At 33.0% G+C, this 27,486-nt stretch overlaps 2 protein-coding genes across 2 annotated transcripts; both read left to right on the forward strand.

Annotated features, from left to right (window-relative positions):
* The first annotated feature begins 888 nt into the window (after nucleotides 1–888).
* On the forward strand, nucleotides 889–25,651 carry LOC145312057 (ectoderm-neural cortex protein 1-like). The gene is made up of 16 exons (XM_080151192.1): nucleotides 889–1,168; nucleotides 1,288–1,396; nucleotides 1,870–1,928; nucleotides 2,241–2,285; nucleotides 2,797–2,986; nucleotides 3,914–4,061; nucleotides 4,235–4,347; nucleotides 5,163–5,292; nucleotides 5,675–5,814; nucleotides 6,215–6,330; nucleotides 7,650–7,741; nucleotides 8,092–8,213; nucleotides 20,476–20,502; nucleotides 20,991–21,100; nucleotides 24,661–24,745; nucleotides 24,990–25,651. Exons 1-16 carry the CDS (start codon nucleotides 992–994, stop codon nucleotides 25,082–25,084), a joined length of 1,758 nt encoding a protein of 585 aa, XP_080007318.1. The 5' UTR covers nucleotides 889–991; the 3' UTR covers nucleotides 25,085–25,651.
* LOC145312039 (uncharacterized) lies at nucleotides 16,750–18,867 on the forward strand. The gene is made up of 2 exons (XM_080151169.1): nucleotides 16,750–16,883; nucleotides 17,412–18,867. Exons 1-2 carry the CDS (start codon nucleotides 16,792–16,794, stop codon nucleotides 18,703–18,705), a joined length of 1,386 nt encoding a protein of 461 aa, XP_080007295.1. The 5' UTR covers nucleotides 16,750–16,791; the 3' UTR covers nucleotides 18,706–18,867.
* Nucleotides 25,652–27,486: the final 1,835 nt, after the last annotated feature.

Here is a 27,486-nt window from a genome sequence, read left to right on the forward strand (position 1 = left end):
CAAATATAAATGATTTCACCATACAGAGAAAACTTTCAAACTAACTTCCTTCTATTTATGTATCACAAAAAGACTAATGGAAGTATAACATTTACAACCCAACAAAAATATCAAATATCATAAAGGCCTTTAAGGCCAATCCAAATGAGTAAACATCAGAAAAAAATACGTACATAACACGGAATTAAAAAGAGCCCTTCATATAAAAACAAAGGTCGTTCTATAGCTAACGACATCAATAAATAATGGGGTAATTGAACAAAGGGGGGAGTTATCTTTGATTAAACATAAAGAAAGAAAATAGAACTATGACGTATTAAAAGTGATAAAATAGGAAAAAAATAACAAAGCAAATTGTGGACTGCTTGCATTAGTACTTCTTGAACGCTACTGAATAACAGGGAATAATACTATCTATACATTTTACCCCCGTGAAATATAGATAAAAAATAGGGCATAAAATTAGCAAAAACAGACATTTTTTCTTTATATTTAAAATTTAATTAGACAGCTTTGTAATAAAAATTTAAAATTTAAATTTTCTTCAAATTTTATCTAAAACTCAAGAGTATACAAATGTCTAGAGAAATTGTGGTATAACATCGGGTGAACCAATAGGCTTCTGAATAAATATGCATGGACAAAATTTCTCATAAATAAAGGGAAAAAACTCAGATATATGATAATAATTACAATATCAATATAGGGGAAAATATATTCTATACTATAAAAGCGTTTTATTTATTTCAAAATATATGGCTTTGTAATAGTCATTTTTGATTAGAAGTTGAAGATATTGAAGAGGAAAATTAGTTTAGAGAAAATATGGTAATATTTGTTTAAATACAATTAAAACGACGACATTTAATCAGCTGATACAACCTTTCTACATTTGTAAACAAACAAATAAGCAGACAAATATAATTATGCAAAATAAAAATAATCTGAATCAAGATAAAAACATTTTCAATTAGACGATTTAAATTCAAAAATGGCTGCAAATGAAACGATAGATTGTTTGGAAGAAAATTTGTCAAAATTAAACATAGCAGAAGAGGAAATTTTAGTATTTGTAGGAGAAACAAAATTTACAAGCAAAAAACACATTTTGACTGAAAATTCAAAATATTTTGAAGCTTTATTTAATTTTGATCCTGAGAAAAAAGAGGTGAGTAAGAATTCTTTTATATTGAATATCTTTATTCTATTTATTTTTTTCTTAATTTTTCAATGATTTAATTTATATTATAATATATAGATAAAATTTTACTTTCATTTTATTTAAAGGTACGATTAGAATCTGATATTTCTGAATATGTAGCCAAAACTAGCTTAGAATTCTTTGAAACTGGAAATATTATTTTTGATCCTGAAAATGTTCAAGATATTTTAACAGGTAAACCCATAGTGATAACAAACACTTTGATTGTACTTTCTTTGTCTTGCTCAGTGTTGTACTGCATGGTATATATTAATTATTGATCATTGTATTCTTTTTAAAAACATGCTCGTCTGAAATTGTTGCATTGCTCCGTAATACTTTTATAGCCTTTATTTCCAACATACAATGCAGTTTCGTAGCCAATGTAGGATAAAAATTAGGGGCAGTGAATTAAAACTCATCACAACTCCTTCAAATTTTAAGATGGTTGAATAAAAATCTAATTATTGAATTCTCAATTGCCAGTAGTTTTGAGATAAAGTTTTTTCTTTAAATAAATATTTACATACAGCTATATTAAACTATGAATAATTAAAATATAAAATACCTATACATACATAAAGAATTTAAATTTAGATTTTTAGGAAAAGATATTAAATTATTTACCTTTTGTGTTTAAAATCTAAATTAACATTCTTTTTTTTAAGGTAGCATATTTCTTGGATGCAGGAATTTAGAAAGCAATACTGTGGATTATATAGTAAAGGTACAATGTTGAACAAAGCATAAATCTGTAATCAGTGAGTATAAAAGTGTATATACTTATTACTTAAATATAGCTCTGAAATGTCAATTTTTTGTTTTCATTTTATGTAGGTGTAGCACTACACCTGTAAGAGTAAATTTTTCTTTTTTCAGTTCGTTCTTCATGTTTAAGACTATTTGCTTACAGTTAAAGGGTTTATATTGATGTAAATTGACGTCAAATTAAGACTTAAGAAATTAAGAATTTTGTAGTTGACCTTTCAAGAGAAATAGAAAAAGAACAAGCAATATTCTTATATTTCCTTTATTTCAGACATTCTCTTCAGATTCTGTGTTCAACTTTTATCATTTTTCTAAGGTAAATTTGAATATATGTACTATGTATAAATAAAGTTTAGTTCATGTTTCATAGTTTTGACTTGACTATGTGTGTCTGCCAGTCCATAGCGTTATTGAGGATATGTGATTTTCCTTACTGCTATTCAAGATAGACAGCTAATATCTTTAGTAAAGAATTCTTTTATGAAAGATCATCCAGTACAAAACTTACTTGGTTTGAATATCTGTCGGTCATGCTACAAGATATATTTAAGTATAACGATTTCATGATTTGTTTTGTCACTTATTATATCTATCTCTTTTTTTATGATTACTGAACATATGCTCCATAACTCACTTTGACCCGTTTAGCCATCCATGATTTTTGTGTTTAGATGGTATCATCCTTGTTTATTTCTAATAATTTTTAATTTGCTTATTTTTTTGACAAGCTTTAAATGTAGTTATAGTTCAAACTATAATTTTGACTTTATGTTATGTCTTGTAGTAATTGAAAATATAAATCATTTTTGTTATTTTTCATTATTTAGATAATTGGATGTGAAAAATTGCAAATTGAAGCTGAAAAATACATTATCAAAATATTTGGAATATTTCTCTCGATGACAACAAAGAAAAAGAATGTTGAAGAATTTCTTGCTCTTGAATCCTCTGTTTTGGTTGATATTCTCAAGAAAGACATTCTATGCGATGAAAAATTAATTTTGTTTTGTATAATAGGTGAGACAATTGTTTGTATCAATTAAATTAATGAAGATTAACTAATTCCTTTGAGACAAAAAAAAAACAATTAAGGAAGTATGTCTTTTTAGAGGAAATGGACTAGGTATAATTATTTTATATTATAATTTAGAAACGTAACTGCTATGTCATAAAGTGTAAAGCATCAGAGGGAGGAATATTTCACCGAAGAAATTAGGGTTTGCAATCCGAATCCAGAATCTGCCCAATTTTTGGCCAATTACGAAATCCAGAATCCGAAACCGGAATCCTTTTTTTTTATGGCGGATTCGGATTGATAATTGTTAGGCTAAAATTAGCGTCTTGAGTTTTTTTCTTTCAACCTCCCCCTCTTTGTGGCAAAGATCACCCCCCCCCCCCCCATCTCTCCCCACGTACACCACCAAGTGGAGATATCAGAAAATATGAAAAAACGCAGCTTTAGATTCTTCCCAGTACCCGGAATAATTTAATCCCTTAATTTATTTTTTAAAAGCCTTTTAACTGTTGCTAGAATCCGGAATACGGATTCCGTCAAAAAAATAAAAATCCGGAATCCGCGGAGAATCCGTTTTATTTTTGGACGGATTCTTGTAAGAATCCGAATTCGAATCTGGTCCAAAAATTAAACGGATTGCCAACCCTAGAAGAAATATTATTTTACAACCAACAATTCCGCCCTTTAGAATGCCATTTTAATATCACTATAAAAAATTCATTATTATACAAGCTGTCTCAAAGATGTTTTTCTTTCTTTAACTGACAAGAAATGTTTGTGGCAAAGTAGTTTTTTTCTTTAGATGGAACAATTTATTTTCCTTTCAATAGAAGCCAGGTTGGATTTGCCCATTTCATTGATAGATTTATATCCTTAACATGAACAATTATACCAGGTATAAAATTCTTTAATTCTTTTTTTTGTTACAGGGTGGTTGGACCATTGTGAGGAACGAAGTTTAGAAGCTGAACTATTGTTAAGCCATATAAATTTTCTACTTGTACCTGAAATTTATAAAAATCAACTTGTTCATCACCCACTTTATTCAGAGGTTGTAAACAAATTTATTAAACAAAGGTAAACTATTTACTTAGTAGTGAAGCTCCTCTAAAATGTTCGCCTTTTTTCAGCTACATTTGAATTTACTTTTATTTATTTTTTAAGGTTTGTAGCTTGTTATTGCTGTTCATTTTGTAGACATAATTTTCCCTTTTAAATTTTCAATAAATTAACATCAAATGTATATTTAGAAAATCAAATTTGGCACGAAATGAAATTCGAATGCAAATGTCTTCCTTTGCACCTGCCAAGACAAAGCCGAGTAATGGAAGGTGGCCCAAGCTTATGGTTGCATTAACACCAGGTTAGTTTTATCATTTTAGTTTTAGATTGGAAGAATCTTTATAAAGTTCATCATTTATTTAGAGTTAAAGTAATATATTAGATAGTTAACAATAATAGGTTTGACCGGATTATTTAATACGGTATAGAACTGAAAACACATGCATATTTTTATGCCTTTTTGACGTATTATTGGGTTAGTTTAACCATCGATATATATTATATCTATCATATTGAGTTGGGTTCTGAAAAAAAATAAAATATCAGTTGTAAATCACCAAAGTTATTTTTTTAAATCTTTCAAAAGCATATACCTAAGAAATATTCAAAAATTGGTTAAAACGTTTTCTTATGTATGCTCGTATGATTTTCAAATATTTTTCTTGAAATTCGGTTTTAAATGTATTTAAAGGAATTATATTCGTTTCTTCCTGTTACATAACTTCATAGAAAGATTGGATAACTGCTAGTTTATGTAGGTTTTTACTAGGAATTAAAAACTTAAATAGAATATTTAAATTCATATAGGTTTGTTATGTAAACAAAATCATGAACAAATTTTTCATCTTTGATCTCATAATAGCATCGTATTATTGACAGTTTTCCGATGATATAAAAATGAAAAGTTTTTAAAATTAAAACCAGCTTTGTTAAACCCCGAGGGACCGATGTCCCGGAATAACAAAACTAGTATTAATTTAATAATTTCTATTTTGATATTCGTGGAAAATTGTCTGTAATACGTTGCTGTACATGATTTTCCAGTATGGCCGAGAACTGGTTCTAAATCAGCGTATTTTAATCAGGTTCGAAGCCATATAAGAAAAATAATTTTAGGTAAAAATGGAAATAGAAAACTGGAGTACCTGGATTTTACAGACAAGTTTCCCCAATGGAAACAGTTGGCTAGAAAAGCTGTGTCTTTAGATCTTCTCTCTGGCTTTTCATTGGTTTATTTATACCCCAGGTTAAAGATATTAAAATTAATTTTTACAAATTCACAGAAAAATATCCTAGTCATTTGATGAAATTATGTACGGAACAAATCCTTTGAAGCATAACTTTTGACTTTTTAGTTTATCTATGGCTGTTAATGATTTTCAAATATTAATTGGTGAAATTAATTAGTGAAAAACTGAGGGATAAAAAAGGTGAAGGTAGGTTTTCCTAACGTTGTGTTTTAGGGGAGTATAGACACCTTTCTTCCGCACGCTTCTGTTTTTCTTTCAAATTTCCTGTCAATAGATTTTTATAACACTAATTCTTCATTTCGTTCTAGATTATACACACTATACACAAATACAGAAATCCTGTCACTTAAGGATTAATTTTAAACCTTTTTATTCTAGAATTTATTTTCTTGGAGAACGGAAATGGCACCTCCACTGGTATGATATAGAGATGGACAGTTGGGGAATGTGGGAGGGATTCAGCATGTCTAAATTATTGGCAGGATCTATCGCCACTAAAGACTCCATTATTCTTGTAGGTAATAAAAAAGATTAATAAAACTTCGCACTTTTCTCCTTTTTTATTAATACCTATATTAAGTTTTTGACTTGGATATATAGTGCATCATACTTAGAAAAAGGCTGTAGTAAATGCTAGATATTGAATAACTAGAGGAAGCATTCTAAAATTATCCCGCTATTGGCTAGATTGAATATTATATTAGCAATATATATCTGTCATGGATCTTGATGCAATAAAGCAAGCCGTTTTATAAAAAAAATCTGTTGAAAATAATTCATTAGGTAAAAAACAGAAAAAGTAGTCGCTCATATAGGTATAGAATAATCTGTATACAATACATTAACTGAATATATCGTAAGATTTTCTGCTTAACATTATTATACTTAAAATGTTAATAAAGTTTTATGTTATTTCAGGAGGGGTAAATGTAGAGGAATGGAGTAAGAGTAGTATAGAGCTTACTACAACTGATAGTGTTGATTTTATTAATCCAAATAATAATTTCTACTCTAGCTATCCAACATTACCACAGGTAGATAGATAGATTGATATAGTATAGAGCTTACTACAACTAATAGTTTTGATGTTATTAATCCAAATAATGATGTCTACTCTAGCTATCCATCATTACCACAGGTAGATAGATAGATTGATATAGTATAGAGCTTACTACAACTAATATTGTTGATGTTATTAATCCAAATAATAATTTCTACTCTAGCTATTCATCTTTACCACAGGTAGATAGATAGATATAGTATAGAGTTAGTACAACTAATAGTGTTGATGTTATTAATCCAAATAATAATTTCTACTCTAGCTAACCTTCTTTACCACAGGTAGAGAGATAGGTAGATAGATAGATATCTATAATACAAATAGTATATATAGAGTTACTACAACTAATGGTGTTGATGTTATTAATCCAAATAATATTTTCTACTCTAGCTATCCATCTTTACCACAGGTAGATAGATAGATAGTCAGAAAGAAAGACCTACAGACAAACTGACAAAAAACTTTTAGCTACATAGTTTAGTATAACAACAAGGGTTGAAGCTTTCGTGCCTTTTATTGGAAGGGTGACTTTTCAGGGAGGGAGGGAGGGGACATTGGGCTGTTTATTACACTGGTCCCCAAAGTTTTATATTAACATTTTCTTATCCGTTGGCTTATCAACTTTGGGGACTTTTATTGAATTTCGATTGTTTGGTTAATTAAGATGAGTTTCCATACGTTTCAATCACTAACTGTAATACGGGGGCGCCGTAGCTCTGTGGTACTGCACTGAGTTACGGTGATGAGAATTCGAGTTCAAACCCATGCATGTTGCAATCACAACATGTTGTCTCGAGTTCTCCAATGTGTATTCACGCAACCTCCCCCAGTTGCGTTGGAAGGGAGATTGTTAGGTAGTTTGGATGCCTAATAATCAAGTGTATAATACCATCACTTCCCTTAATCCCAGGCTATTCTTAGGAGAGTGTCATTCATTACGGTGACTTAATCTGGGACACCTGCCATACTCAAAACCGGCGAGGGTGAGGTAATAACGAGGAGCTCTCATGAGACAGCGTGTCAAGTCATACTTGAACGTGGAGCTTAAGCTGGCCCTGGTGGCTATACAAAAGTGTATCAACATACTCCAGGAGTCTTAGGTCCAAACCCTAAGAAACTATGGCTAATCAAACAATCAAACAAACTAACTGTAATCTACAGAAGAAGAACTTTGTGTATCATCGTTGGGGATATACATCAATTTATCGACTATTGTCTTTTCCCTTTATATCACTTGTGACTTAAGTAAATTAAAAATAATTGAATCACAGAGTGTTTGATTCATGTATTTAGGGTGTTAGTAGTCCAGCTGTGACAATTTTCAATGATCACATTTATTCATTTGGTGGATTACAAAAAAGAAAAGCAAAGCAAGATTCATACAGGTATGTCTTGCCATGACCATGTTTGGTTTTAGGCTATTTTACTTACTGCCGTTTTCTCTAGATGATAGGTGGGTATCTGCAAGTTAAATTACAATCAATTCAACAAACGCTTTTCTCTTTTTCTCATTTAAAGGCTAGTAGAAAGACAAAAAAACCAATGCTATGAATTGCTATTTAACGTTTTACCTTTAGTATCGCTTTTTCAATAGACAATGGACAATGACATTCTTTACGTTTGTAACAAATTTTCAATAAGTAATTTTTCCTTTTTGATAAAAAAAATAATTTTCGTATTTATTTATCGTAAATTTTTATTTTTATTTGTAAATTTTTAGTTTTAAATGTTTTAGAATAAACCTGTCTGATAATTCCATGCCTTCAAGTTGGGAAACAATTGCACCTCTGCCTGTTAATCTCTCATATCCATCAGTTATTGCGGATGAAATTAAACAAGGCATTTGGATCATTGGAGGTAAATTAGTTTTTCTATAATTAGATTCGGTCCGCCCATCCGGTTAGCTCTTTTCGTTGATTTAGACATGTTAGAAGAGTCCTATTGATTACAACAAAGTTTGCATGATAATTCCTATAACAGTAAGGTACGAATTAGGGAGCTTATCAACTCTGTAATCGTTATCAGAAAGTCCGTATGTCCATTTAAAACATTCTGTTTTTTTTATAACAAATTTTTGTATGTTATGACTATCCTATTCATGATTTCTATGACATCATAGGGCAATATTATAATATTAATAAAATCCTAAAAGGGGTAGTTTCACGAAATGCATTTGAACTTAATTTAGTGAACCGCATATTTTTTCTTAGTTAATGGGGTAAACTACATTTAAATAGCATATATTTGAAATAAATTCAATTTTCTACCACGTAGTTTTTAAAATATCAAGACCTGAAAATTGTCTTTTTGTGATATATGCAATTTAAAAAGACGATTTTCAAGTCTTGATATTTCAAAAACTATGTGGTAGAAAATTCAAATTTTTTCAAATATATGCCATATAAATGTAGTTTAACCATATAACCAGGATAAAATATGCGGTTCACTAAATTAAGTTCAAATGCATTTCGTGAAACTACCCCTTATGAAAAACATCAGAGCTGCATTTATTATTACAACAACAAAACAAAAAAATTTTTATTCCTGTTTGTTTTACTCAGAATCCTTTCAGTTTATTACTCTTTGAGTTAGATTAACCATGCTAAGCTTGTCCAAAAATGCTTATCGTCTTATTGAAACCTATAAAATAATAATTTAATTATTGATAATTATTCTTTTTAAACCTATTTTTACAAAGAAGCTGTGTCATTCTTTCTCTGACGTGCTATAGAGATATTAGGATGGGATGTAAAGAATTAGGGCATAAATTTGTACAGTATGTACTTGTGCACAGAATGGGCAAGTCTTAGCAGATGCCAAAACATTTTTATAGATTTTAATATTTTTAGTAGGGATGGGAATCCGTCGAATTTTTGGGCCGGATTCGGATTCCGGATTCTGAAGGAATCCGTCAAAAAAAGTGACGGATTCTTGCGGATTCCGGATTCTTATTTTTGGCGGATTCCGGATTCGGATTCCGGATTCTAGCAGTATTTTAAAAGGCCGTCTGTCACAGAGGGATAGCTTTTTTCTTTAATTTATCACTATGTTACTTGGTTGAAGCCTTGATTTGTTTAAAGTGTTGACTTCCAGCATAACTAAAACATTTACATCACATTAGTAATAATTAAAAATTTGTTATGTAGAAATTGAATAGCTCATCACGTGATCGCTGGCCTGACAATGAGGGCTCTGTGTTATCAGCTGGTATATTAACTTCGTGGTTTATGTGGGAAGAAATGGGGGGGGAAGGTGGTGTGTTGGGGGGGGGGGGGGGGTGATCTTTGCCTTCAAAAAGAGGGAGTTGTAAGAAAAAACTCAAGACGGTAATTTTAGCCTACCAATTTAGAATCCGGAATCCGCTATAAAAATCGGATTCCGGATACGGATTCAGATTCCAAAATTGGCCGAAAATTGGGCAGATTCCGGATTCCGGATCCGAATTCCGGATCCGGATTCTCATCACTAATTTTTAGGCGCAGACATTTAACTTGAGATGGATTTAAAGGACTGTCGAATTATATATCAACTGTAAAAAAATGATATTGCATTAATACAAAGCTCTTAAACCAATTGTACTACAGCTTTCTGAGAAGCTTAGAACTGGTTATCTATTTGGCCAATTCCCCCCCCCCCCCATCTCTCTCTCTATTGTGGTATCTCAACCAGGGAGTAAGGGAGGGGACAAATGGCAATCAATTCAATTTTAGAGTTCTAACTCAACATCTTCAAAATCAGATATATCTGGAAAACTCCAAAAATTAAGATATAGCAATCTTTATTAGATTTGTATGATAAGAAATTATTAAACACTGAAAGAAAAGTATTTAACATTAGGTTATCCTGTCTTATTTTTCTGTGAATAGTCTGTAATTTATCATAAGAGGTATGATCTTAGTACTGGCAGTTTCTTACAAAATAATTCCATAATTGAGGTTTGTTTTCATATTTGACAAGGGGTTGATTAGAATTGATAGTTACAGAAGTATCACAGTAGAATTTCTGGTTTATCCCACCCATTCTTAGAAGAAAACTAATTTGTTTAAAAAACCAAAATAAACTTGTTTTGAATTTTTTTTTCTTCAAATAGTCTGCTAGTATTTGAATTGGTTAGTTCAGTAAGAGTCGTCTGCTTTGGGAATAATTGTTTTAGCGGCATTCTTTGCACTTGTACCCAAAGTCTTTCAAATTTGCCAAAATAATAAAAGTTGCATGTGTTCTGTATTTGAATATGTCTTTATTACAGGTTTGCTCTGCTCTTCCTATCTCCAGTTGTCTGCAGCTTATTTTATCATATCATTGTTTATTTAATATATGTTGATATATGTTTTATCCTGTCTATGCCAATAAAATAAGATGCAGCTTGGTTCTGTGTTTTAATATTATTATCATGTTTACCATTCTTACAGATTAAGGATGGAGGTTTTAAATTATGTTTTATAACGTTTCAGTATATCACAATGTCCATAGAATGACAGACATAGGTTGCGTAGTTACTCCATAATTCGCATGTCACGCATTTCCAAATATATCCAAATAAATAGGGACTTTTCCTTATTTAACAATAGTAGCAGTAGCTAGTTTTTTTTCAAAGAAAAGATCTACGGGGAATTATGGTAACAACTGAACCTAACTCTGTCTATATTATATTCAAATTTAGATCCGTAGTGATCGGTGTTAATTGCTTTACAAAGCAGGGAATGATATACTGAAATAAAAAATGTATGATTAAGCCCGTAGCAGGCTGGTGTTGTCAACATTAATTGTTAATTGTGATTAAGCCCGTAGTTGGCTGGTGTTATTTATATAATATGTTTAAATAAATACATATTAATTTCCAAATAAAAATCGTTTAGGCTCGGAGCAGCCGGTGTTAATTATCTGATATTATTAGTAATAGTCACAAATAAATAAAATTAATTTATTAATTATTGTACTTGTGTTTTTTACTGCAATCAGTCCACAAAGGACAAAAATATCCAAAAGTAGCATTATTTCCAAACACTCTAATTTCCAAAAAAGAGGCGAATTTACAAATTAATGGGGAGGGTATACCCTTGTCAGACTAAAGACTCCAAAAATTCTCAAACCGCGAATTTACGTAATAATTTCAAGGCAAAGAAAAGCATAAAAGCCAAAAACATAATAAACGAGCATAAAAATAGAAGTTTTCAAACAAATTTTTCCAAAAATCACAAAACCTCGTCGGTAGTAGTAAATATTTCCAATACTCACGAAACCTCGTCCGAAATCTCAAATATGACGGAAGTAAAAGTGACGACAGAAGCGCCAAAACTGTCGGATTATACATTGTACTCTGATTACAAAGACAATGTAATTTTATGGGACATAATAACAGACATCCCAAAAGCAAAAAGGGGGGCACTACTACTAGCAGGGATAAAGAATGAACACGCCACATTCGGCGATAACATACAGCGCCAACTTTTTCAAAAATATAGGCCTACTGAAATAGCTGCAAATGAAAATAGCGTCAATCTGATTATTGAGTTCTTAGATTCACACATAGGTAAACCTTCCAAGCACTTAAAATTTCAATGCCTAAGGGAAATAGTAGAATACAAAAGATCTGCAGGGCAAGAATTTTCAGAATATGCTAAGCACTTTGAATATCTTGTTTCCAAAGCAGAAAATGCAGGGTTAAAAACATTATCAAGCGACATTAAAGCAGGATTCTTAATGAATAATGCCAATTTGTCCGTACAACAAATAGAGTTATTAAACTCTGTAGTTGACTTGTCTGATGACGACAACCTATACAACAATGTCAAATCAAAAATGTTTGACATGTTAACAAACGTATTTGGTCTTAAGAATGAAAATGAGTCAGATAAGCTATCAGATGCTTTTCTAGCTCAACATGAGGAAGCATTTTTAACATGGTCAAAAAAGAAAAGTTTCCAAAACAATAAGACCAACAATTATCCAAACAATAGTCGTACAAGGAGCGCAACAAATAATGGGTACAAACAAAATAATTACCAAAACAACCGCACAAATGGGGCAACAAATAATTTTCAAAACCAAAGACAGGAGGATGGTCAAGGTACCAATCCTAAAGACGCAAGGGGGCGCATTCTACAATGCAGAAACTGTATGTCTATAAAACATTTACAAGCTCAATGTCCCTATAACTCTAACTATAGACAAAACAACCAAAACCCTAGCAGGTTTAGACAAGCCTTTGTCATAGAAGGACAAACCTCTGACACGGAAGACGACATTCCGGATCATATTCTGAGGGAAATAGAAAAGGCTGAAATAACGGATAAGGAAAATAGCGATAAGACCCAAGAACATATTTTCTTTACCCAAGACAAGAGTGAATTATCAAAATTCACGGCAGAGGCATTAAATGCCGCTGCACTAGATACCTGCTGTAGCAGCAGTGTAACAGGCATGAAATGGCTAAACATATATATGCAAGCTATTCCCAAACACATCAAGCATTTACTATCAGGTCCACACCATAGTAAAACGTCATTTACATTTGGCAATCAACAATCCTTAACCTCATTGGGTGTTTACAAAATTCCCATAATAATTGCCAATGAAATCCATGAATTGGCTATTGATGTGATTAATTCTGATATCCCCTTGCTCATGTCCAAAGAACACATGAAGAAATTAGGCATAGCTATTAACCTAATTAATGACACAGCAACAGCAAATGGAAAACCCATTAAGCTACACACCACTAGTGCCGGTCATTACATCATTAACCTACTTGATCAAGATGACAAGGAGGATTCAATGGTAATGGAGCACATAATGCTAATTGATCTAGAACAAGCAACTATAAGACAACAATATCAAATGTTAGAGAAGCTCCATAAGCAATTTGGCCATGGCAGCAAATCTAAATTTGTTGATCTACTAAAAGGTGCTGAAAAATGGCATGAACACTTTGATGAAATGATTGACAAAATTATCGATGGCTGTGAAGGTTGTATTCTCAAGAAAAGACTTCCAGACAGACCATCAGTAGCCTTTCCAATGGCAAATGATTTCAATCAATGTGTAGCAATGGATCTCAAGATATGGAAAGGAAAACCAATCCTTTACATGATTGACTGTTTCACAAGATACACAGTAGCTACCTTTCTCAAATCAAAGACTCCAGAAGAAGTAGTAAGAGCTTTCATGACTCACTGGGTAAGATATTTTCAAAAACCACGTGAGATCATCACAGATCAAGGAAACGAATTCACTGGATCAATCATGATGGAAGCCATGAGCAAATTGGACATAATCTGCCACACTACAGCTGCCTATAGTCCGTGGAGCAATGGATTATGCGAGAGGAATCACTATCTGGTGGACAGCATACTGCTAAGGATTCTGATTGATTTCCCAGAAATGGATCTGGAGACAGCCCTTGCCTGGGCTTGTGTAGCCAAGAATTCCCTATCCACAGTGTATGGATTCTCACCATTCCAACTAGTATATGGAAGAATTCCAAGCATTCCCAACATCATTGACGAACCACCAAATGTGATTGAAATCAAGTCACACAGCAAAGCTCTTGAGGACCAACTCAAAGCAATGCACGAATGCAGAGCAGCTTTCATCAAGTCACAAAACTGTGAGAAGCTAAAGCAAGCACTGAGGACAAAGATGAGAACAGCACAACACAACTACTCCCATGGAGACTATGTATATTACCGTAGAGAGAAGGATGACAAATGGCTAGGACCAGCAAAGGTAGTATACCAAGATGGCAAGGTCATTTGTGTAAGACATGGAAGATACTTTGGACAAGTACATGCCAACAGACTGCACCCAGTCAAACCAGAACTGGTAGAAAAAATAAAATCAGAGGAGACACAATCTGAAAATACCAACACTACAATCAACAAGGCTGAAAGTGCCAAAGATAAAGCTGAAGATGCTAACACTGAAAACAACAAGGCTGAAAGTGCCAAAAATGATGAAACAACAAACAAGCAATACAACACACAAATACAAACCAACGTTCCTACAGCAACAACACAAAATACCACTGATGTTGAAAACAATATGGAAGAAAATGAGGAGGAGAACATGGAGGAGAATACTGAGGAAAGAGTTCCAGACACTCAACAGAACAAGAAAAGACAAGGCAGACCAGCTAAAAAGAATAACAAGAAACAAATTGCTATTCTGAAAAGAGCTGAGAAAGTGCAGATAAAAATGGATGGAGTTTGGATAAACGCCACAGTGATAAGCAGTGGTAAAAGAACAGGAAAATACCCAAACTGGTACAACTTTGCACTAGACAATGGTCAAACAATCAGTGATGATGTAGAAAACATAGAGATTAGAAAAGTAGAGGAACCAAGAGTTGAAAGAGAAGAAAATGAAGACAACTCAGATAAGAATCTACATGAGGAGATACTAGCAGTCCTAGTAGACAAAGATGAAACCAACACTCCTGAAGCATTGGAAGCAAAGCAAAAGGAGCTCGACAAATTGCAAGAGTTTGATACCTATGAAGTGATTGAAGACGAAGGTCAAGAGTATATCACCACACTATGGGTAGTAACCAAAAAAGGAGAAGAACTGAGAGCCAGACTAACAGCAAAAGGATTCCAAGAACTACAGGATGTACCAAAGGAATCTCCAACAATGCACAAACACACACTGAGAATCATTCTAGCAATTGCAGCAACTAACAAATGGAGGATCAGTGCCAGTGATGTGAAATCAGCTTTTCTCCAAGGGAATGAGCTAGATAGAATAGTCCTGGTAAAACCACCAAAGGAGGCAAAACTAGCCAAGAAGCTATGGAGACTAAAGAAATGTCTTTATGGACTAAGAGATGCCAGCAAGAAATGGTACGAGAAAGTAAAGAACAACCTGGAGAAACTTGGATTCAAAAAGTCAGTATATGATTCAGGTCTTTTCTTTCTTCAAAATAGCAGTGGAGGACTAGAAGGATTGATTGGTATTCACGTGGATGACTTTATTCACTGTGGAACAGAGTACTTCAACGATGTGGTACTCAACAAAGTACTGAGTGCATTCAAGATTGGCAAATCAGAAAGCAATTCATTCATGTACACTGGCTTCATGCTCAAGCAAGACGAGCATGGCATCAGCCTGGATCAGGAGAAATATGTTGAAGGAGTCACTGTACCAAAACTCGAAGCAAAGAGGATCAATCAAACCAAAGAGAACATGTCTCCAGATGAACTGACACTGATCAGACAGATGACAGGAGCTATAAACTGGACGGTGCGGGCAACAAGACCGGACTTAGCATTTGAATTGATAGAAGCTTCTACAAAAATGCAAGGAGGAACTGTTGCTGATCTCAAGGCAGCAAGAAAGACTCTGACAAAAATGAAGAATGTGTCGAAAGTCAGAATTGCTGATCTAAAAGATCTAAAAGAAGCAGAGATCTGGGTATTTACTGACGCAAGCTTTGGTAATCTCAACAATGGAGTGGATAGTGCTCAAGGATTCATCATGTTCCTAGTAAATCCAAAGACAGGTGATTGTGCTCCAGTAGAATGGAAAGCAAACAAGATTCAGAGAGTCACCAACTCCACACTAGCAGCAGAGACAATGAGTCTTACAGCTGGAATTGATGCAGCAATAGCCACCAGATGGTTCCTGCAAGAAGTGCTAGGAAAGAATTTCAACTTCCCAATCACTGCTATCATTGACAATCAAGATGCTCATGTAGCCGTACACAGTGCCACAGATGTAGGAGAAAGGAGACTGAGAAGGGAGATTGGAATGGTCAAGCAGTGGCTGACAGAGAAGGAGATAGAGAAGCTAGTCTGGGTACCAGGAGAGCTGCAAGCCGCAGACATTCTTACCAAGAAGGGTGTGAACCCAACCAAGATCATGATCATTTTACAAGCAGGAAAGCTAAGCTCTGACTACATAAGAGCAATAAAGAAAGACAACTAAGTCTTTCTAGACAAACAGAAAAGAAGAAATTAAGAGACCATCTTTTTTGATGTCCCCAAGTCTCATTAATTTACGTTCTTTTACAACAATTTTCCTTTTATCAAATAATTTTCAAAAATTCTCAAAAATCGTATATTTCTGTTACAAACACTAAGAATACCTTTATTCCCTAATAATTATTCAAAACATAATTACAAAAATGAGCTTTTTCAATCTTTTCTTTCCATATTTCCAATTTCCTTATTCCACTCATACGAAAATACGTGAAAGACGACTTTAAGGTCTTAAACACAACACATACAGGTTAAGTAGCAAGTAAGTTCTACCGGAAATGCCGAAGTAAAAATTACCAATTTTCAATCGACAACGCAACTTTACAATCAAAGCGGAAATACAAAATAAACAGCGGCATTATCTCGCAAGCGCGCATGAGCCCAATTATTTTACGGAACCGGAACCAAACGTACGTGTTTATTTTTTATTGGTATATTTTTTCAAAGAAAAGTTACAAGTTATGTGCATAAAACTATCAAAATTATCTGTTTCGGATATTGCATCCTGTGCACACCCATCGGAAAGTGTCAGCTTGTTTACAAGTCATCTTAGGTATAATATTTCATTTTCAAAACATATTTTTTTATATATTGACATTTTATCGGTGAATTTAACTTTAAATTACGCATTTTTCAAGCGCGTAAATAGTTTGAATTTTATTTTCTCAAATAAACAGATTTTTAATGATGCAAAGTATTTTGTTCTTCCTGCGTCATGCGTCGACTTCATTTTTCAGTGATCATAAAAATCGATATAATATTTCCAAGCATAAATATGCAAAATATCGCCTTTTTGTCGTAGTCTAAAAAATAGACAAAAACTGTACATAATATTTAGTGAATTTATTTATCCTTTTCAAAAATTATAAATTATATGTATTATTTCATAAAAAATCGACTCTTTATTCGCTTACACGACCTTACATAATTGATTATTTTGCTTTACAAATATTCAAAAATGTTTTTTTTTTTTCCCAAAAAAGTATAAAAGGTCACTCTCGAGTCAAGGGCCATATTCTCAAAACATCCATCATTAGATTTATTCATTTTCCAAATCAATAACAATTTTCAAAAATTTCAGAATGTCGTCCAACGCTGATAACATCGCCCAAGAGGCCATTGAGGCTGCCCGCGGAGAGAAGCGCAAGAGCCTAGAGTTAGAGGAGGCGCAGCCAATCCACATGCATGTAGCTGACTATCATCTAGAGCAATGGATCTACGAGCCGGAGATCCTGTTCAAGCAGACTGGGGAAGAGTCATTGGACCAGTTTGTGGAGGAGAACATCAGCTTGATGGAGACGGAATCACGGCCTTTGTACATCACCTATGATATCATCATAAACTTTTTCATGGAAGCTTCAGAGGAGGAGCTGTTCAAGGCGATGAAAACCCTGATGGACTTTGCCATCAACTCGGGCCGTCACAGAGTCACCTTCTCCACTGGAAGGTACTGTGCTGACTTCGAGCGCCACTGGGCCTCTCTGTCAGATGTCAACAACGAAGTCAGGCGCATGACACAGGAGGCTGGGGAACAATCCCTCAGCCTCCACAAGTGTTTCTTGTCCGTTCAAGAGGGAGCACTTGCCACCAGTGCGGCCACCTATGCTGAATTCCAGTCCAAGAAGTCCTTGGGGAGGATGCCATCGGAGCTAGCCGAGCAGACGCTGCTGAATTGGATCCAACGCCATCACGCGCACGCCTATCAGCAGCCTAGACGCCCGAAACATAAGGTATTGGCACCGCTGCCGCTACCACTCCCCGTTTCGTTGACTCATGAGTATGCTAATGACCAGTTTATGGTTAGCATATTAAAGAGTAGGGGTATGTTTCGCGGTCGCAGGACCCGCAGCTCATCAAGGAGAGCACCGCCGAGAAGGTCATCTCACCGCACAGTTTCCCGTGAAAGATCTGACAGTCTTGTCAGCGGCGCCAGGACTGGACCTAACGGCGCCCGCAGTCCCAACTCACTGGGGATCCTGGAGCGTTTGCTGCAGAGGGTTTCCAAGGGAGGTAGGGATCAGTTCACCCGGGAGCGCGAGGTCGAGAAAGTCACGGGACGCATCGCTGCTATGTATCAGCAGAAATGCACCGACTTAACCCGCCTCAGCATCGATTTTGAGAGCCTACGCCTCGAAATGGACCTCATCAAAGAAAAAGCCGAAAGTGAAAAGGAGGCTGAGATCCGCAGTCTGCGGCTGGAACTGAAGAGGCTGAAGGAAGAAGCGTCCTGGGAGTCCTCGGCGTACGATAAGTTATTCAAGATCAAGGATGCGTTACACTGCGAGAATCTCCAGCTCAAGGAGGACATTGAGAATATGAAGCTAAGTAAACGAGAGAGAAGGAAGGCTAAGAAGGAGAAGAAAAGAAACAAGTAAGAGACAAATCATATGTAATATTTGAATATGTCTTTAATACAGGTTTGCTCTGCTCTTCCTATCTCCAGTTGTCTGCAGCTTATTTTATCATATCATTGTTTATTTAATATATGTTGATATATGTTTTATCCTGTCTATGCCAATAAAATAAGATGCAGCTTGGTTCTGTGTTTTAATATTATTATCATGTTTACCATTCTTACAGATTAAGGATGGAGGTTTTAAATTATGTTTTATAACGTTTCAGTATATCACAATGTCCATAGAATGACAGACATAGGTTGCGTAGTTACTCCATAATTCGCATGTCACGCATTTCCAAATATATCCAAATAAATAGGGACTTTTCCTTATTTAACATTCTGGTACCCAAAGTCCAAGACTGTCAGAAATATGAATTTAAGATCCATTTCCCCTCCCTTACTTCCTGTATCTCAACAGACAGTAATATAAGACATTCACCACACCACACTTGAAATAATCAGTATGCACTTGATTATTCAAACAAGCTTTCAGTGGTCCTAGGACATTTCTTATTTATATTGTGGCTGCTCTTCTAAGAACTCTGTATGTAGTGTACAAACCTTACAAATTAATCTTATTCCTAATATTCTACCAGAGATCGGAAATTGACAAGGAATTGGTTTCTATTTTCTATTCTTAAAATGGTGAAAAATCGGAAATTATATTATTAGTTCGTCTTCTTCAGAATTTTTATGAAACCTTAATACAAAAACGAAGAGTGATTGATTGTATATAACGCAGCTAACCTATTCTATAAGTAGGGTAAGTTCTAAATTATTTAGTTAATAAAGTCTTCGTGCATCAGGTTCTTCCAACGCACGTAATCGTCGTTCAGTATTAACCTGCACAAATTAAAAACTAAAAATATTTGAGATACAAAGACGTTATATTTTAAATTTATAAAATCAGGTGAAAATCTATAGTGGGAACTATTGTAATAAACAACCCAATGTCCCCTCCCTCCCTGGGAAATCTTTGTAAATACTTGAACTAATTGTCCATTAATCTTTGATCTACTATATCATAACCACATATTGTTAAGCTTTTGAACATAACTTATCCTTGTCATTAAAAAATGATTGTTTTAATTTCCGAAACAATTATTCCCACAAGGAAATTTTTAATTGTAGTTCTTAATAATTTTTTTCATAACAGTTTTAGGGTTAGATGATTCGAGTCTACCCATGTCATATGTATTGTATGGTTTCTTCATTATGAAGTGAATAAGTAGGATATCTGCCTCACTCAGTCTAGGGTTTAAATGGTTTTATTATTACTTGGACCTCACATCAGTATGTACTAGCTAAAATAAAGACCCCATCCCTAATCTTCTTCCTTTCCTCATCCCCTCCCCTCCTGCTGGATGAACGAACTAACCAATAAATGATGTCCATATCAGCAACCTACATTGACGCCAATTTTTCCCGTCATCATATTCACTTATATATCTTACCTACCAAAAACTTTCTTGTTGTATCTTAACAATGAATGATATAGGATATAAATGTATATATTAACAGGGGAAAATTTCTAGTCCATTTAGCTTGCTAATATGGACCTCATTTATTGGTCTGTTTAAACATCCAGTAGGAGGGGTTGGATGAGGTGGTATTTTTATTCTAGCCAGCTGCGAGCATCACTATATCAAAGTACATGAAAATCAGGCGTAACATCCAAGTGATAATGTATCGATTGTCTTTATGAAGGAGTCAACATACAAAAAAAATAATTTTTATTTCTTTTTAGGAATGAGGATACCAAGTAGAATTGAGGGTGAGTAAATTAAATAATTTATATATTTACATAATTAAATTTGGAAAAAATCTCATATAAGCTTGTTTGGATTGGGGGTTTAAGGAAATGTCCTATAAAACAAGAAAATATGATTAAATGTCCAAATTTGAAGCTTGCCTCTTTTTTGTTGCCAAATTTTTCCATAATTAACTTTTTCTGTCTGGGGAAATGTATTTTTTTCGGCTGCTATTTAATATATGTAAGGCTGATTTTGTTTTGAAAAGATTACCTGTACCATTGAGCATACAGTATACAATTTACTAGGTCCGTCATTCTGTCGGTCAGGATACAAAATAAAGATATAAAACCGTATTTGAAAAGTTTTGTGATTTTTCAACATTTATTCTTGTTTTGTGTCTATTGAACATATGCTTTTTAGATCACTTTGTTTGTATATCCATTAGTGGTTTTTGTGCTTTGCTACTTAAGGATTTTGTCATCCTTGTTTATTCATTGATATATCTTAGATACTGGAAAAGAAATGCGCGGAGAGACCTATTTTTATAGTCCAACCCAAGACGAATGGATTCAAGGACCTTGCCTTAATGTGCCTAGAAAATCTGCTTTCAGTTATAAGGTATTATATGTCATTTATAAAATAAAATTCTACTAAATGGTCCTCATTAACGTTTAATGAAAGAATGTAGTTTATCACATTTAATGAAAGAATGTTGCTATTATCATATTCAAAATAAATGCTGTAATCAGCTTTAAAATATTTAAACACTAGTCTCTCAATGGACACAAAATGACGTCCAATAAGAAAAAGGAATAAAAATATTGGAAAGAAAATTATTTTATTACAAAATTAATTCTTGGCATTTTGGAATAAAAAATATAGGGGAAAGAAAATTATTTATTTCAAATTTATTTCTGGTCTTGAAATAATATTCATTATTTTATTTTAATTCGAGTGTCAACCAATAAGAAATAGGCATGCTGTTTTAAAAGTTTGGAATAAAAATTATTATTTTTTGTCAATTCCTTTTTTCAGAGTATAAAATGAGAATAAATTTTCTCGTATTCATTCGAATCCGGTGGATAGGAACCGGTTCTCATCCATACGAAAAAACTATGTCTAGCATCGTATTATATCCAGTTTTCTACGAATATAGAAATGTACAATCATAAGATTAAAACCAGTTTTTTTAGCCAGTGCCTCCGGCACCTCGGGGATAAAAAACTAGTTTTAATCTCATAATTGTACTTTCTATATCCGCGGAAAGCCGTTTATAATACGATGCGAGAAATAACTATTCCAACATCATTACTGATTTCTAATTTAACATTTCATACAGTGAGTAATATTTATTTTTTGTCATTCAAAATCAAGTGTCACAAAAATAATAATATTTAACATAAAAAAGAAATTTTTAAAATAATTTTTTTTTCTTTATTTGTTGAAGATTTAAGCCCAAGCTTTTTCTGAGGGGGGAGACCCCCCTCAACTCCCCCTCTCCTGAGGGGGGAAACCCCCCTCGACCTACCCCCCTGACGCTCTCTTCTTTAAAACTTTCATTATTTCTGTAATTTATTCTAATTATCTTATAAATTTCAAAACATGAGATAAAAAGGAAATAATTTGCTGTACATTATTAAAAAATTTAAAAATTGTAAAAAAAATTCCAACATGATTTTTAATTTTAAATACAAGAATATTTTTTCCTATATGATATGTTAAATTTAAATACAGGAATAATTTTGTACTGTGGAATAGAAGAAATAAATGCTGTACATTAGAGTGGCTAGATTTTCTAATTTTAAATGTGCTACATACACTTTCTGTCTGAACATCATATAAGAGACCAAAAAATGAAAAGAAAATATTTTGGATAATGGGGAGGCTCGCTGATGCAAATAAACTTTTAGAAAGACACTTGTGGGGAGAATTTTTTTTTTTTTTTTGGTGGGGGGGCAATTATTTTTTTTTCAAAGTATAGCTTTATGCACCTTCCCAATTTTGTCTTGAAGAGTAGAATAAGAATAAAAAATCTGTTTTTAAAACTATTGATCCTAGCAAGAAAAATCCATAAATAAATTTAAAAACCAAGAGATTTTACATTTAATTTAAGATTTTTCATGCTTGGATGAATATTTTTAAAAACCAATTTGATATTCTTATATTAATCAACAAGACAAATTCAAAAAGATGCATAAAGCAATACTCTGAAAGAAAAAAAGTTGCACCTCCAGAATAAACTTCTAAAATTTTTAATGCATGGAAACACCTTCCCCCCCATTTCCCCTCAAGGACAAAATCAATTTTTTATATTTAGGTTTCTTATATGACGTTTAAACTGTAGATGTTGATTACAAATTCAATGTCCAAAATTGATCCACTCTACTGTACATTGTTATAATTTAATATTTGATGAGGGTATAAACATTAGACATAGATGGTCAATCTGACCCCATTTTTAGTAGCGAAGCTACTCTATAATTCGCTTTGTCCGTCCGTCCGTCAGTCCGTCCGTCCGTCAGTCCGTCCGTCCGTCAGTCCGTAACGCTATGGGGGAAATGGGATTTACTCAGCCCCTATAAAAGATAGAAAGCTGAAATTTTTTGACAACATTCCCATCATTAAGGAGCACAATTAACTATAAAACATCAATGGCGGTCGGACGGCTTTTTAGCAGGTTTTAGGCTATTTTTTTATTTTTCACATTTTTCCTCATATCTTTGGTGTTTATGGTCCGATTTTCAAAATTTTTTCAGTTAGATATATCAAAATTAAATTTTCCGTCGTTTAGAGACCCAACAATGACGGTCAGACTGCCTTTTTGCAGGTTTTTGGCTATTTTTATATTTTTTACATTTTCCCCCATATCTTTGGTGTTTATGGTCCGATTTTCAAACTTTTTTCAGTTAAAGATATCAAAATTAAATTTCCCATCGTTTGAAGAAAACAACAATGACGGTCAGACTGCCTTTTTGCAGGTTTTTGGCTATTTTTATATTTTTTACATTTTCCCCCATATCTTTGGTGTTTATGGACCGATTTTCAAATTTTTTTCAGTTAAAGATATAAAAATTAAATTTCCGGTCATTTGAAGAAATCAACAATGACGGTCAGACTGCCTTTTTGCAGGTTTTTGGCTATTTTTATATTTTTTACATTTTCCCCCATATCTTTGGTGTTTATTAATCGATTTTCAAAAAATTTTCAGTTAAAGATATCAAAATTAAATATCCCGTCATTTGAAAAAAACAACAATGACCGTCAGTCCCATTCACGAAAGTTTGTGCTTCGCTACTTATGGATGTTGTCATCCTTGTTTTCTTAAAAAGAAACCTTTGTTCACTTTTTGTTGTATATGAAATACAGCCCTATAGGCAACATTATTTGCAACTAAATTTTGCAATGATATAATTTTTAGAAAGCTAACTTTATTATAAGAAATTAAATTATTTATAACTAACTTATTATATGTTGTGTCATACGCTTCACATTATATGATGGAAGAAATATTTTCTTCAAATATTTCACCCAAGGAAAGCTTTAACCTAAGATATTCAACAATTTATAGCTGATACATAATGTAAACAAAATTCCCTTGTGCTGTCTCTAGGTTATCTCTATTGTATAAATGAACGTACAAAAGAGGAGGAGAGAGAGAAGGAAATAGACAGAAAAGTGAGAAAGGGGGGAGGGGGAAGAAATATAGAGAAAAATAGACAGAGATATTTATTGTTCACCCTATAGATGATGTAAATTTTTTGATAGACTTTTTTGAATTTAAGAAAAAGATAGAGAATGAGACAAAACCAAGTATCATATTTTATTAATATTGCTTATACAAGAAAGGTCATTCAAAATTATTTCACCAATATTAAGGTCAAGTGACAAAAATTTAAATTTCCACCTACTTCGCCCCCAGAGGGGGCAATAGTAGAAGGAAAATTCAAATTTTGATCACATGACCAAAATTGTTGAAATAATTTTAATATCCTTTCTAGCATTCATCAATATTACGAAAATATGATAAATAACTAATCTATAATTCATATTGAACTGTAAAACCTACAAAATCATTTTGTACAACAAACGCTTTATTTAAGTCAAAAGTGTATAAACAAAACTTTTATTGGTCTGAGCTTGTCCATTCTCCAAATATTAATATTTTTTTTCTTCTGTAGATCAATGATGATATCTATGTTAGTGGTGGAATTTCTGAAGATTTGAAATCAGTATCCATTACTGAAGTGCTCAAAAAAGATTCAGGTTATATTTTTTTTAATTAAAAAGCTTAAACAGGATCAAGTTAAGTAGAGTATGCCAAACACAAAAAGTAAGGCAGAACAAGCCAATATTCCGACAAGTGAAGCAGAGCATGTTAAAAACAGGGTATTGGCTTACTCTGCTTAAATTGATCCGTTTAGACAGTTTAAAATGAAAACAATCTAAGTCATTAAATTATCTTTTCTAATATACATATCTCTGTTTGATTAAATATATTTTGTTTTAGACCACTGGGAGATATTATCAGCTAAATGGAAACATAATTTTGTATCAAATGTTTGTGTCATGATTCATAAACCTCACAGGCTTATTAAATTATAATTTTTAATAATATATTGTACAGCGTTCATTATCCAAAGGAATAGAGTTGCTCAAGAGACATATTGTCTGAATGTGCCAATAGGAGAATACTGACGGAGCATTCAAAAGATCTCATTGGTTGAAACATTTCACAGATCTTTGTACGTAAGAGCATATTTTTTTCATTTCGTTCACATTATGAGCTATAAATTGTCGCATATCTTAGGATTAAGCTTTGCCTTTGTAAATTAATTCGTGAAAAAATTCTTCCCTCGTATAATGTGGAGAATATGACAAAACATATATTAAGATAGTATTGAAATTCTTTTAATAAAGGTAGCATTCAAAAAAAATATCGTCGGATAAATTCGTCTAAAATTTTAACAGTTTTTGTCTGCAAAATTTTTTTTAACTGACATAAAATGGGGTCAGTTAGACCATCTAGATATACTATGTCCATTCCTTATTGTTTATTTGAACAATTATGCTGACGCACTCTGTTATTCTTGCAAAAACCTCACAGAGTAATTATATTATATTTTTGTAAAATTTATGCTTGTTATTTGATAATAAATTTTATTTAATATACCTATATGTTTTAGTCCCGAATATTATACCACGAAAAGCGTGATTTCACTTAAGGGATAAGACAATGATGATGTATACAAAGAGTACCCTGCACGAACGAGAGCAAGTGATTTTAAGCAACTTTCAGAAGTGAGCTAGATTTCTGTGTAAAATAATTTTATTAACTTTGAAATATTAAGCGATTTTTGAAGAAATGTCATCAAATGTTTTGTTAATTTCAAAATGCAAAATAAAAAAAACAGCAATACACCATCAAATGCTTTAAAATTCAAAAGTACATTAATCAAACTCTTAACAGTATTACAATTTATCACCTCTTTTTACTCTGTGTTAAAGCGTTTGATGGTTTACAATTATACCAACAATTTCAAAAATATTTTGTCAAATCCATGGTAGACCTAAACTTTTTTCAATCATTTGGCCCAATATAACAGAAACCAAAGCTATGCTGGAATATAGTCAACTGCGAAATTGAGTTGCCTGGTTGTGTAAAAAGGGAGATTATTGAGTGGTTTGGATAACTGGACAACCCTGATCCCAAGCTCCTCTGCGGAGAGGGTCATTCATTATGGTGCCTTAATTTGGTGCACCTGCCATACTCAGCGAAAGTGATGTAATAAAGAGTAGCTTCCCTGAGACAGCGTGGAGCTTGATAGCCTTAGTAGCTTTATAAAAGTGTCTCGTACTTCTCCATAACTACTTTGGTCCAAACACACAATAATTTCGAAGGTGCTTTGACTTTTGTGTCAGAACCTAAATTGGGACATAGTGCATTTCATTACCCTAGGTTAGGTAACTTCATTTCACTTTTCAATAAAATCTAAAATGCAGCGGTTTTTGAGAAAATTATATTTGAAATATCAAGTTTAATTTTTATCCCCTAGGAGTTATCGCATAATCATGACAAGAAAAGCAAAGATTATTTATTTAAAATTTTGAAAAACTTTGTATTTATAAAGTTCTTCATAAAACCACTCCTGAAGGGAGTTAATTAATGGCCATTTTTATCAGTTGCTTTGCTAAGGTCACGGAAATTCAGCCTTAAATATAGAGAGGTTTTATGAAATACTTTATAAAAGCAAAGTTGTTCAAATTTTAAATAAAAAATCTTTGCTTTTCTTGTCTTGATTATGCGATAACTCCTAGGGGATGAAAATTTAACTTAAAATTTTCAAATCTATTTTTCTCAAAATCCGCTGCATTTTAGATTTTATTGAAAAGTGAAATAAAGTTACTAAACCTAGGGTAATGAAATGCACTATGTCCCAATTTAGGTCTGACACAAAAGTCAAAGCACCTTCAAAATCATTGTGAACACTAAGAATTAATAGCTACACACACACCAACATCAATGCACTAAGGTGCTTCATATAACTTGCGCTCATTCGTTCATGTTCTCCTTCGCCATTTCTATAGATTAAAATCTAGTGGTCAAAAAGCTTGGACGCTGATATAAATGTAAAATCTAAAATAATCCCAATTCAAAAAAAATTCTCCCTCCTTCAACTAAAGTGCCCCTGGAGGCAACGATATGGAAATAGTATTTATTGGGAGATTGGCGTAAGTAAATATATAATATACATGGTTGTATAGACAGGGGAAAATTTGTCGTCAATTTAGTTTTCTTATATGGACCTCATTGTTTATTAAGACGGTTCATTCATCGAGAAGGGAGGGAATTTAGTAAAGAAGGTTGGCTGGTGGTATCATTATTATAACCAGCTGCGAGATAAACTCTAAGAGAACATAAAAATTTGGTTTATAATATAATAAATAACTTCGCCATTTAAAAAGCAGGGATAAAGGAATTTGGTTAAAAATTTAGATGTACTGAC

This window comes from Acartia tonsa, chromosome 2, assembly GCF_053477335.1.
Source record: "Acartia tonsa isolate MP-2025a chromosome 2, ASM5347733v1, whole genome shotgun sequence".
In the NCBI taxonomy this organism is placed as follows: domain Eukaryota; kingdom Metazoa; phylum Arthropoda; class Copepoda; order Calanoida; family Acartiidae; genus Acartia; species Acartia tonsa.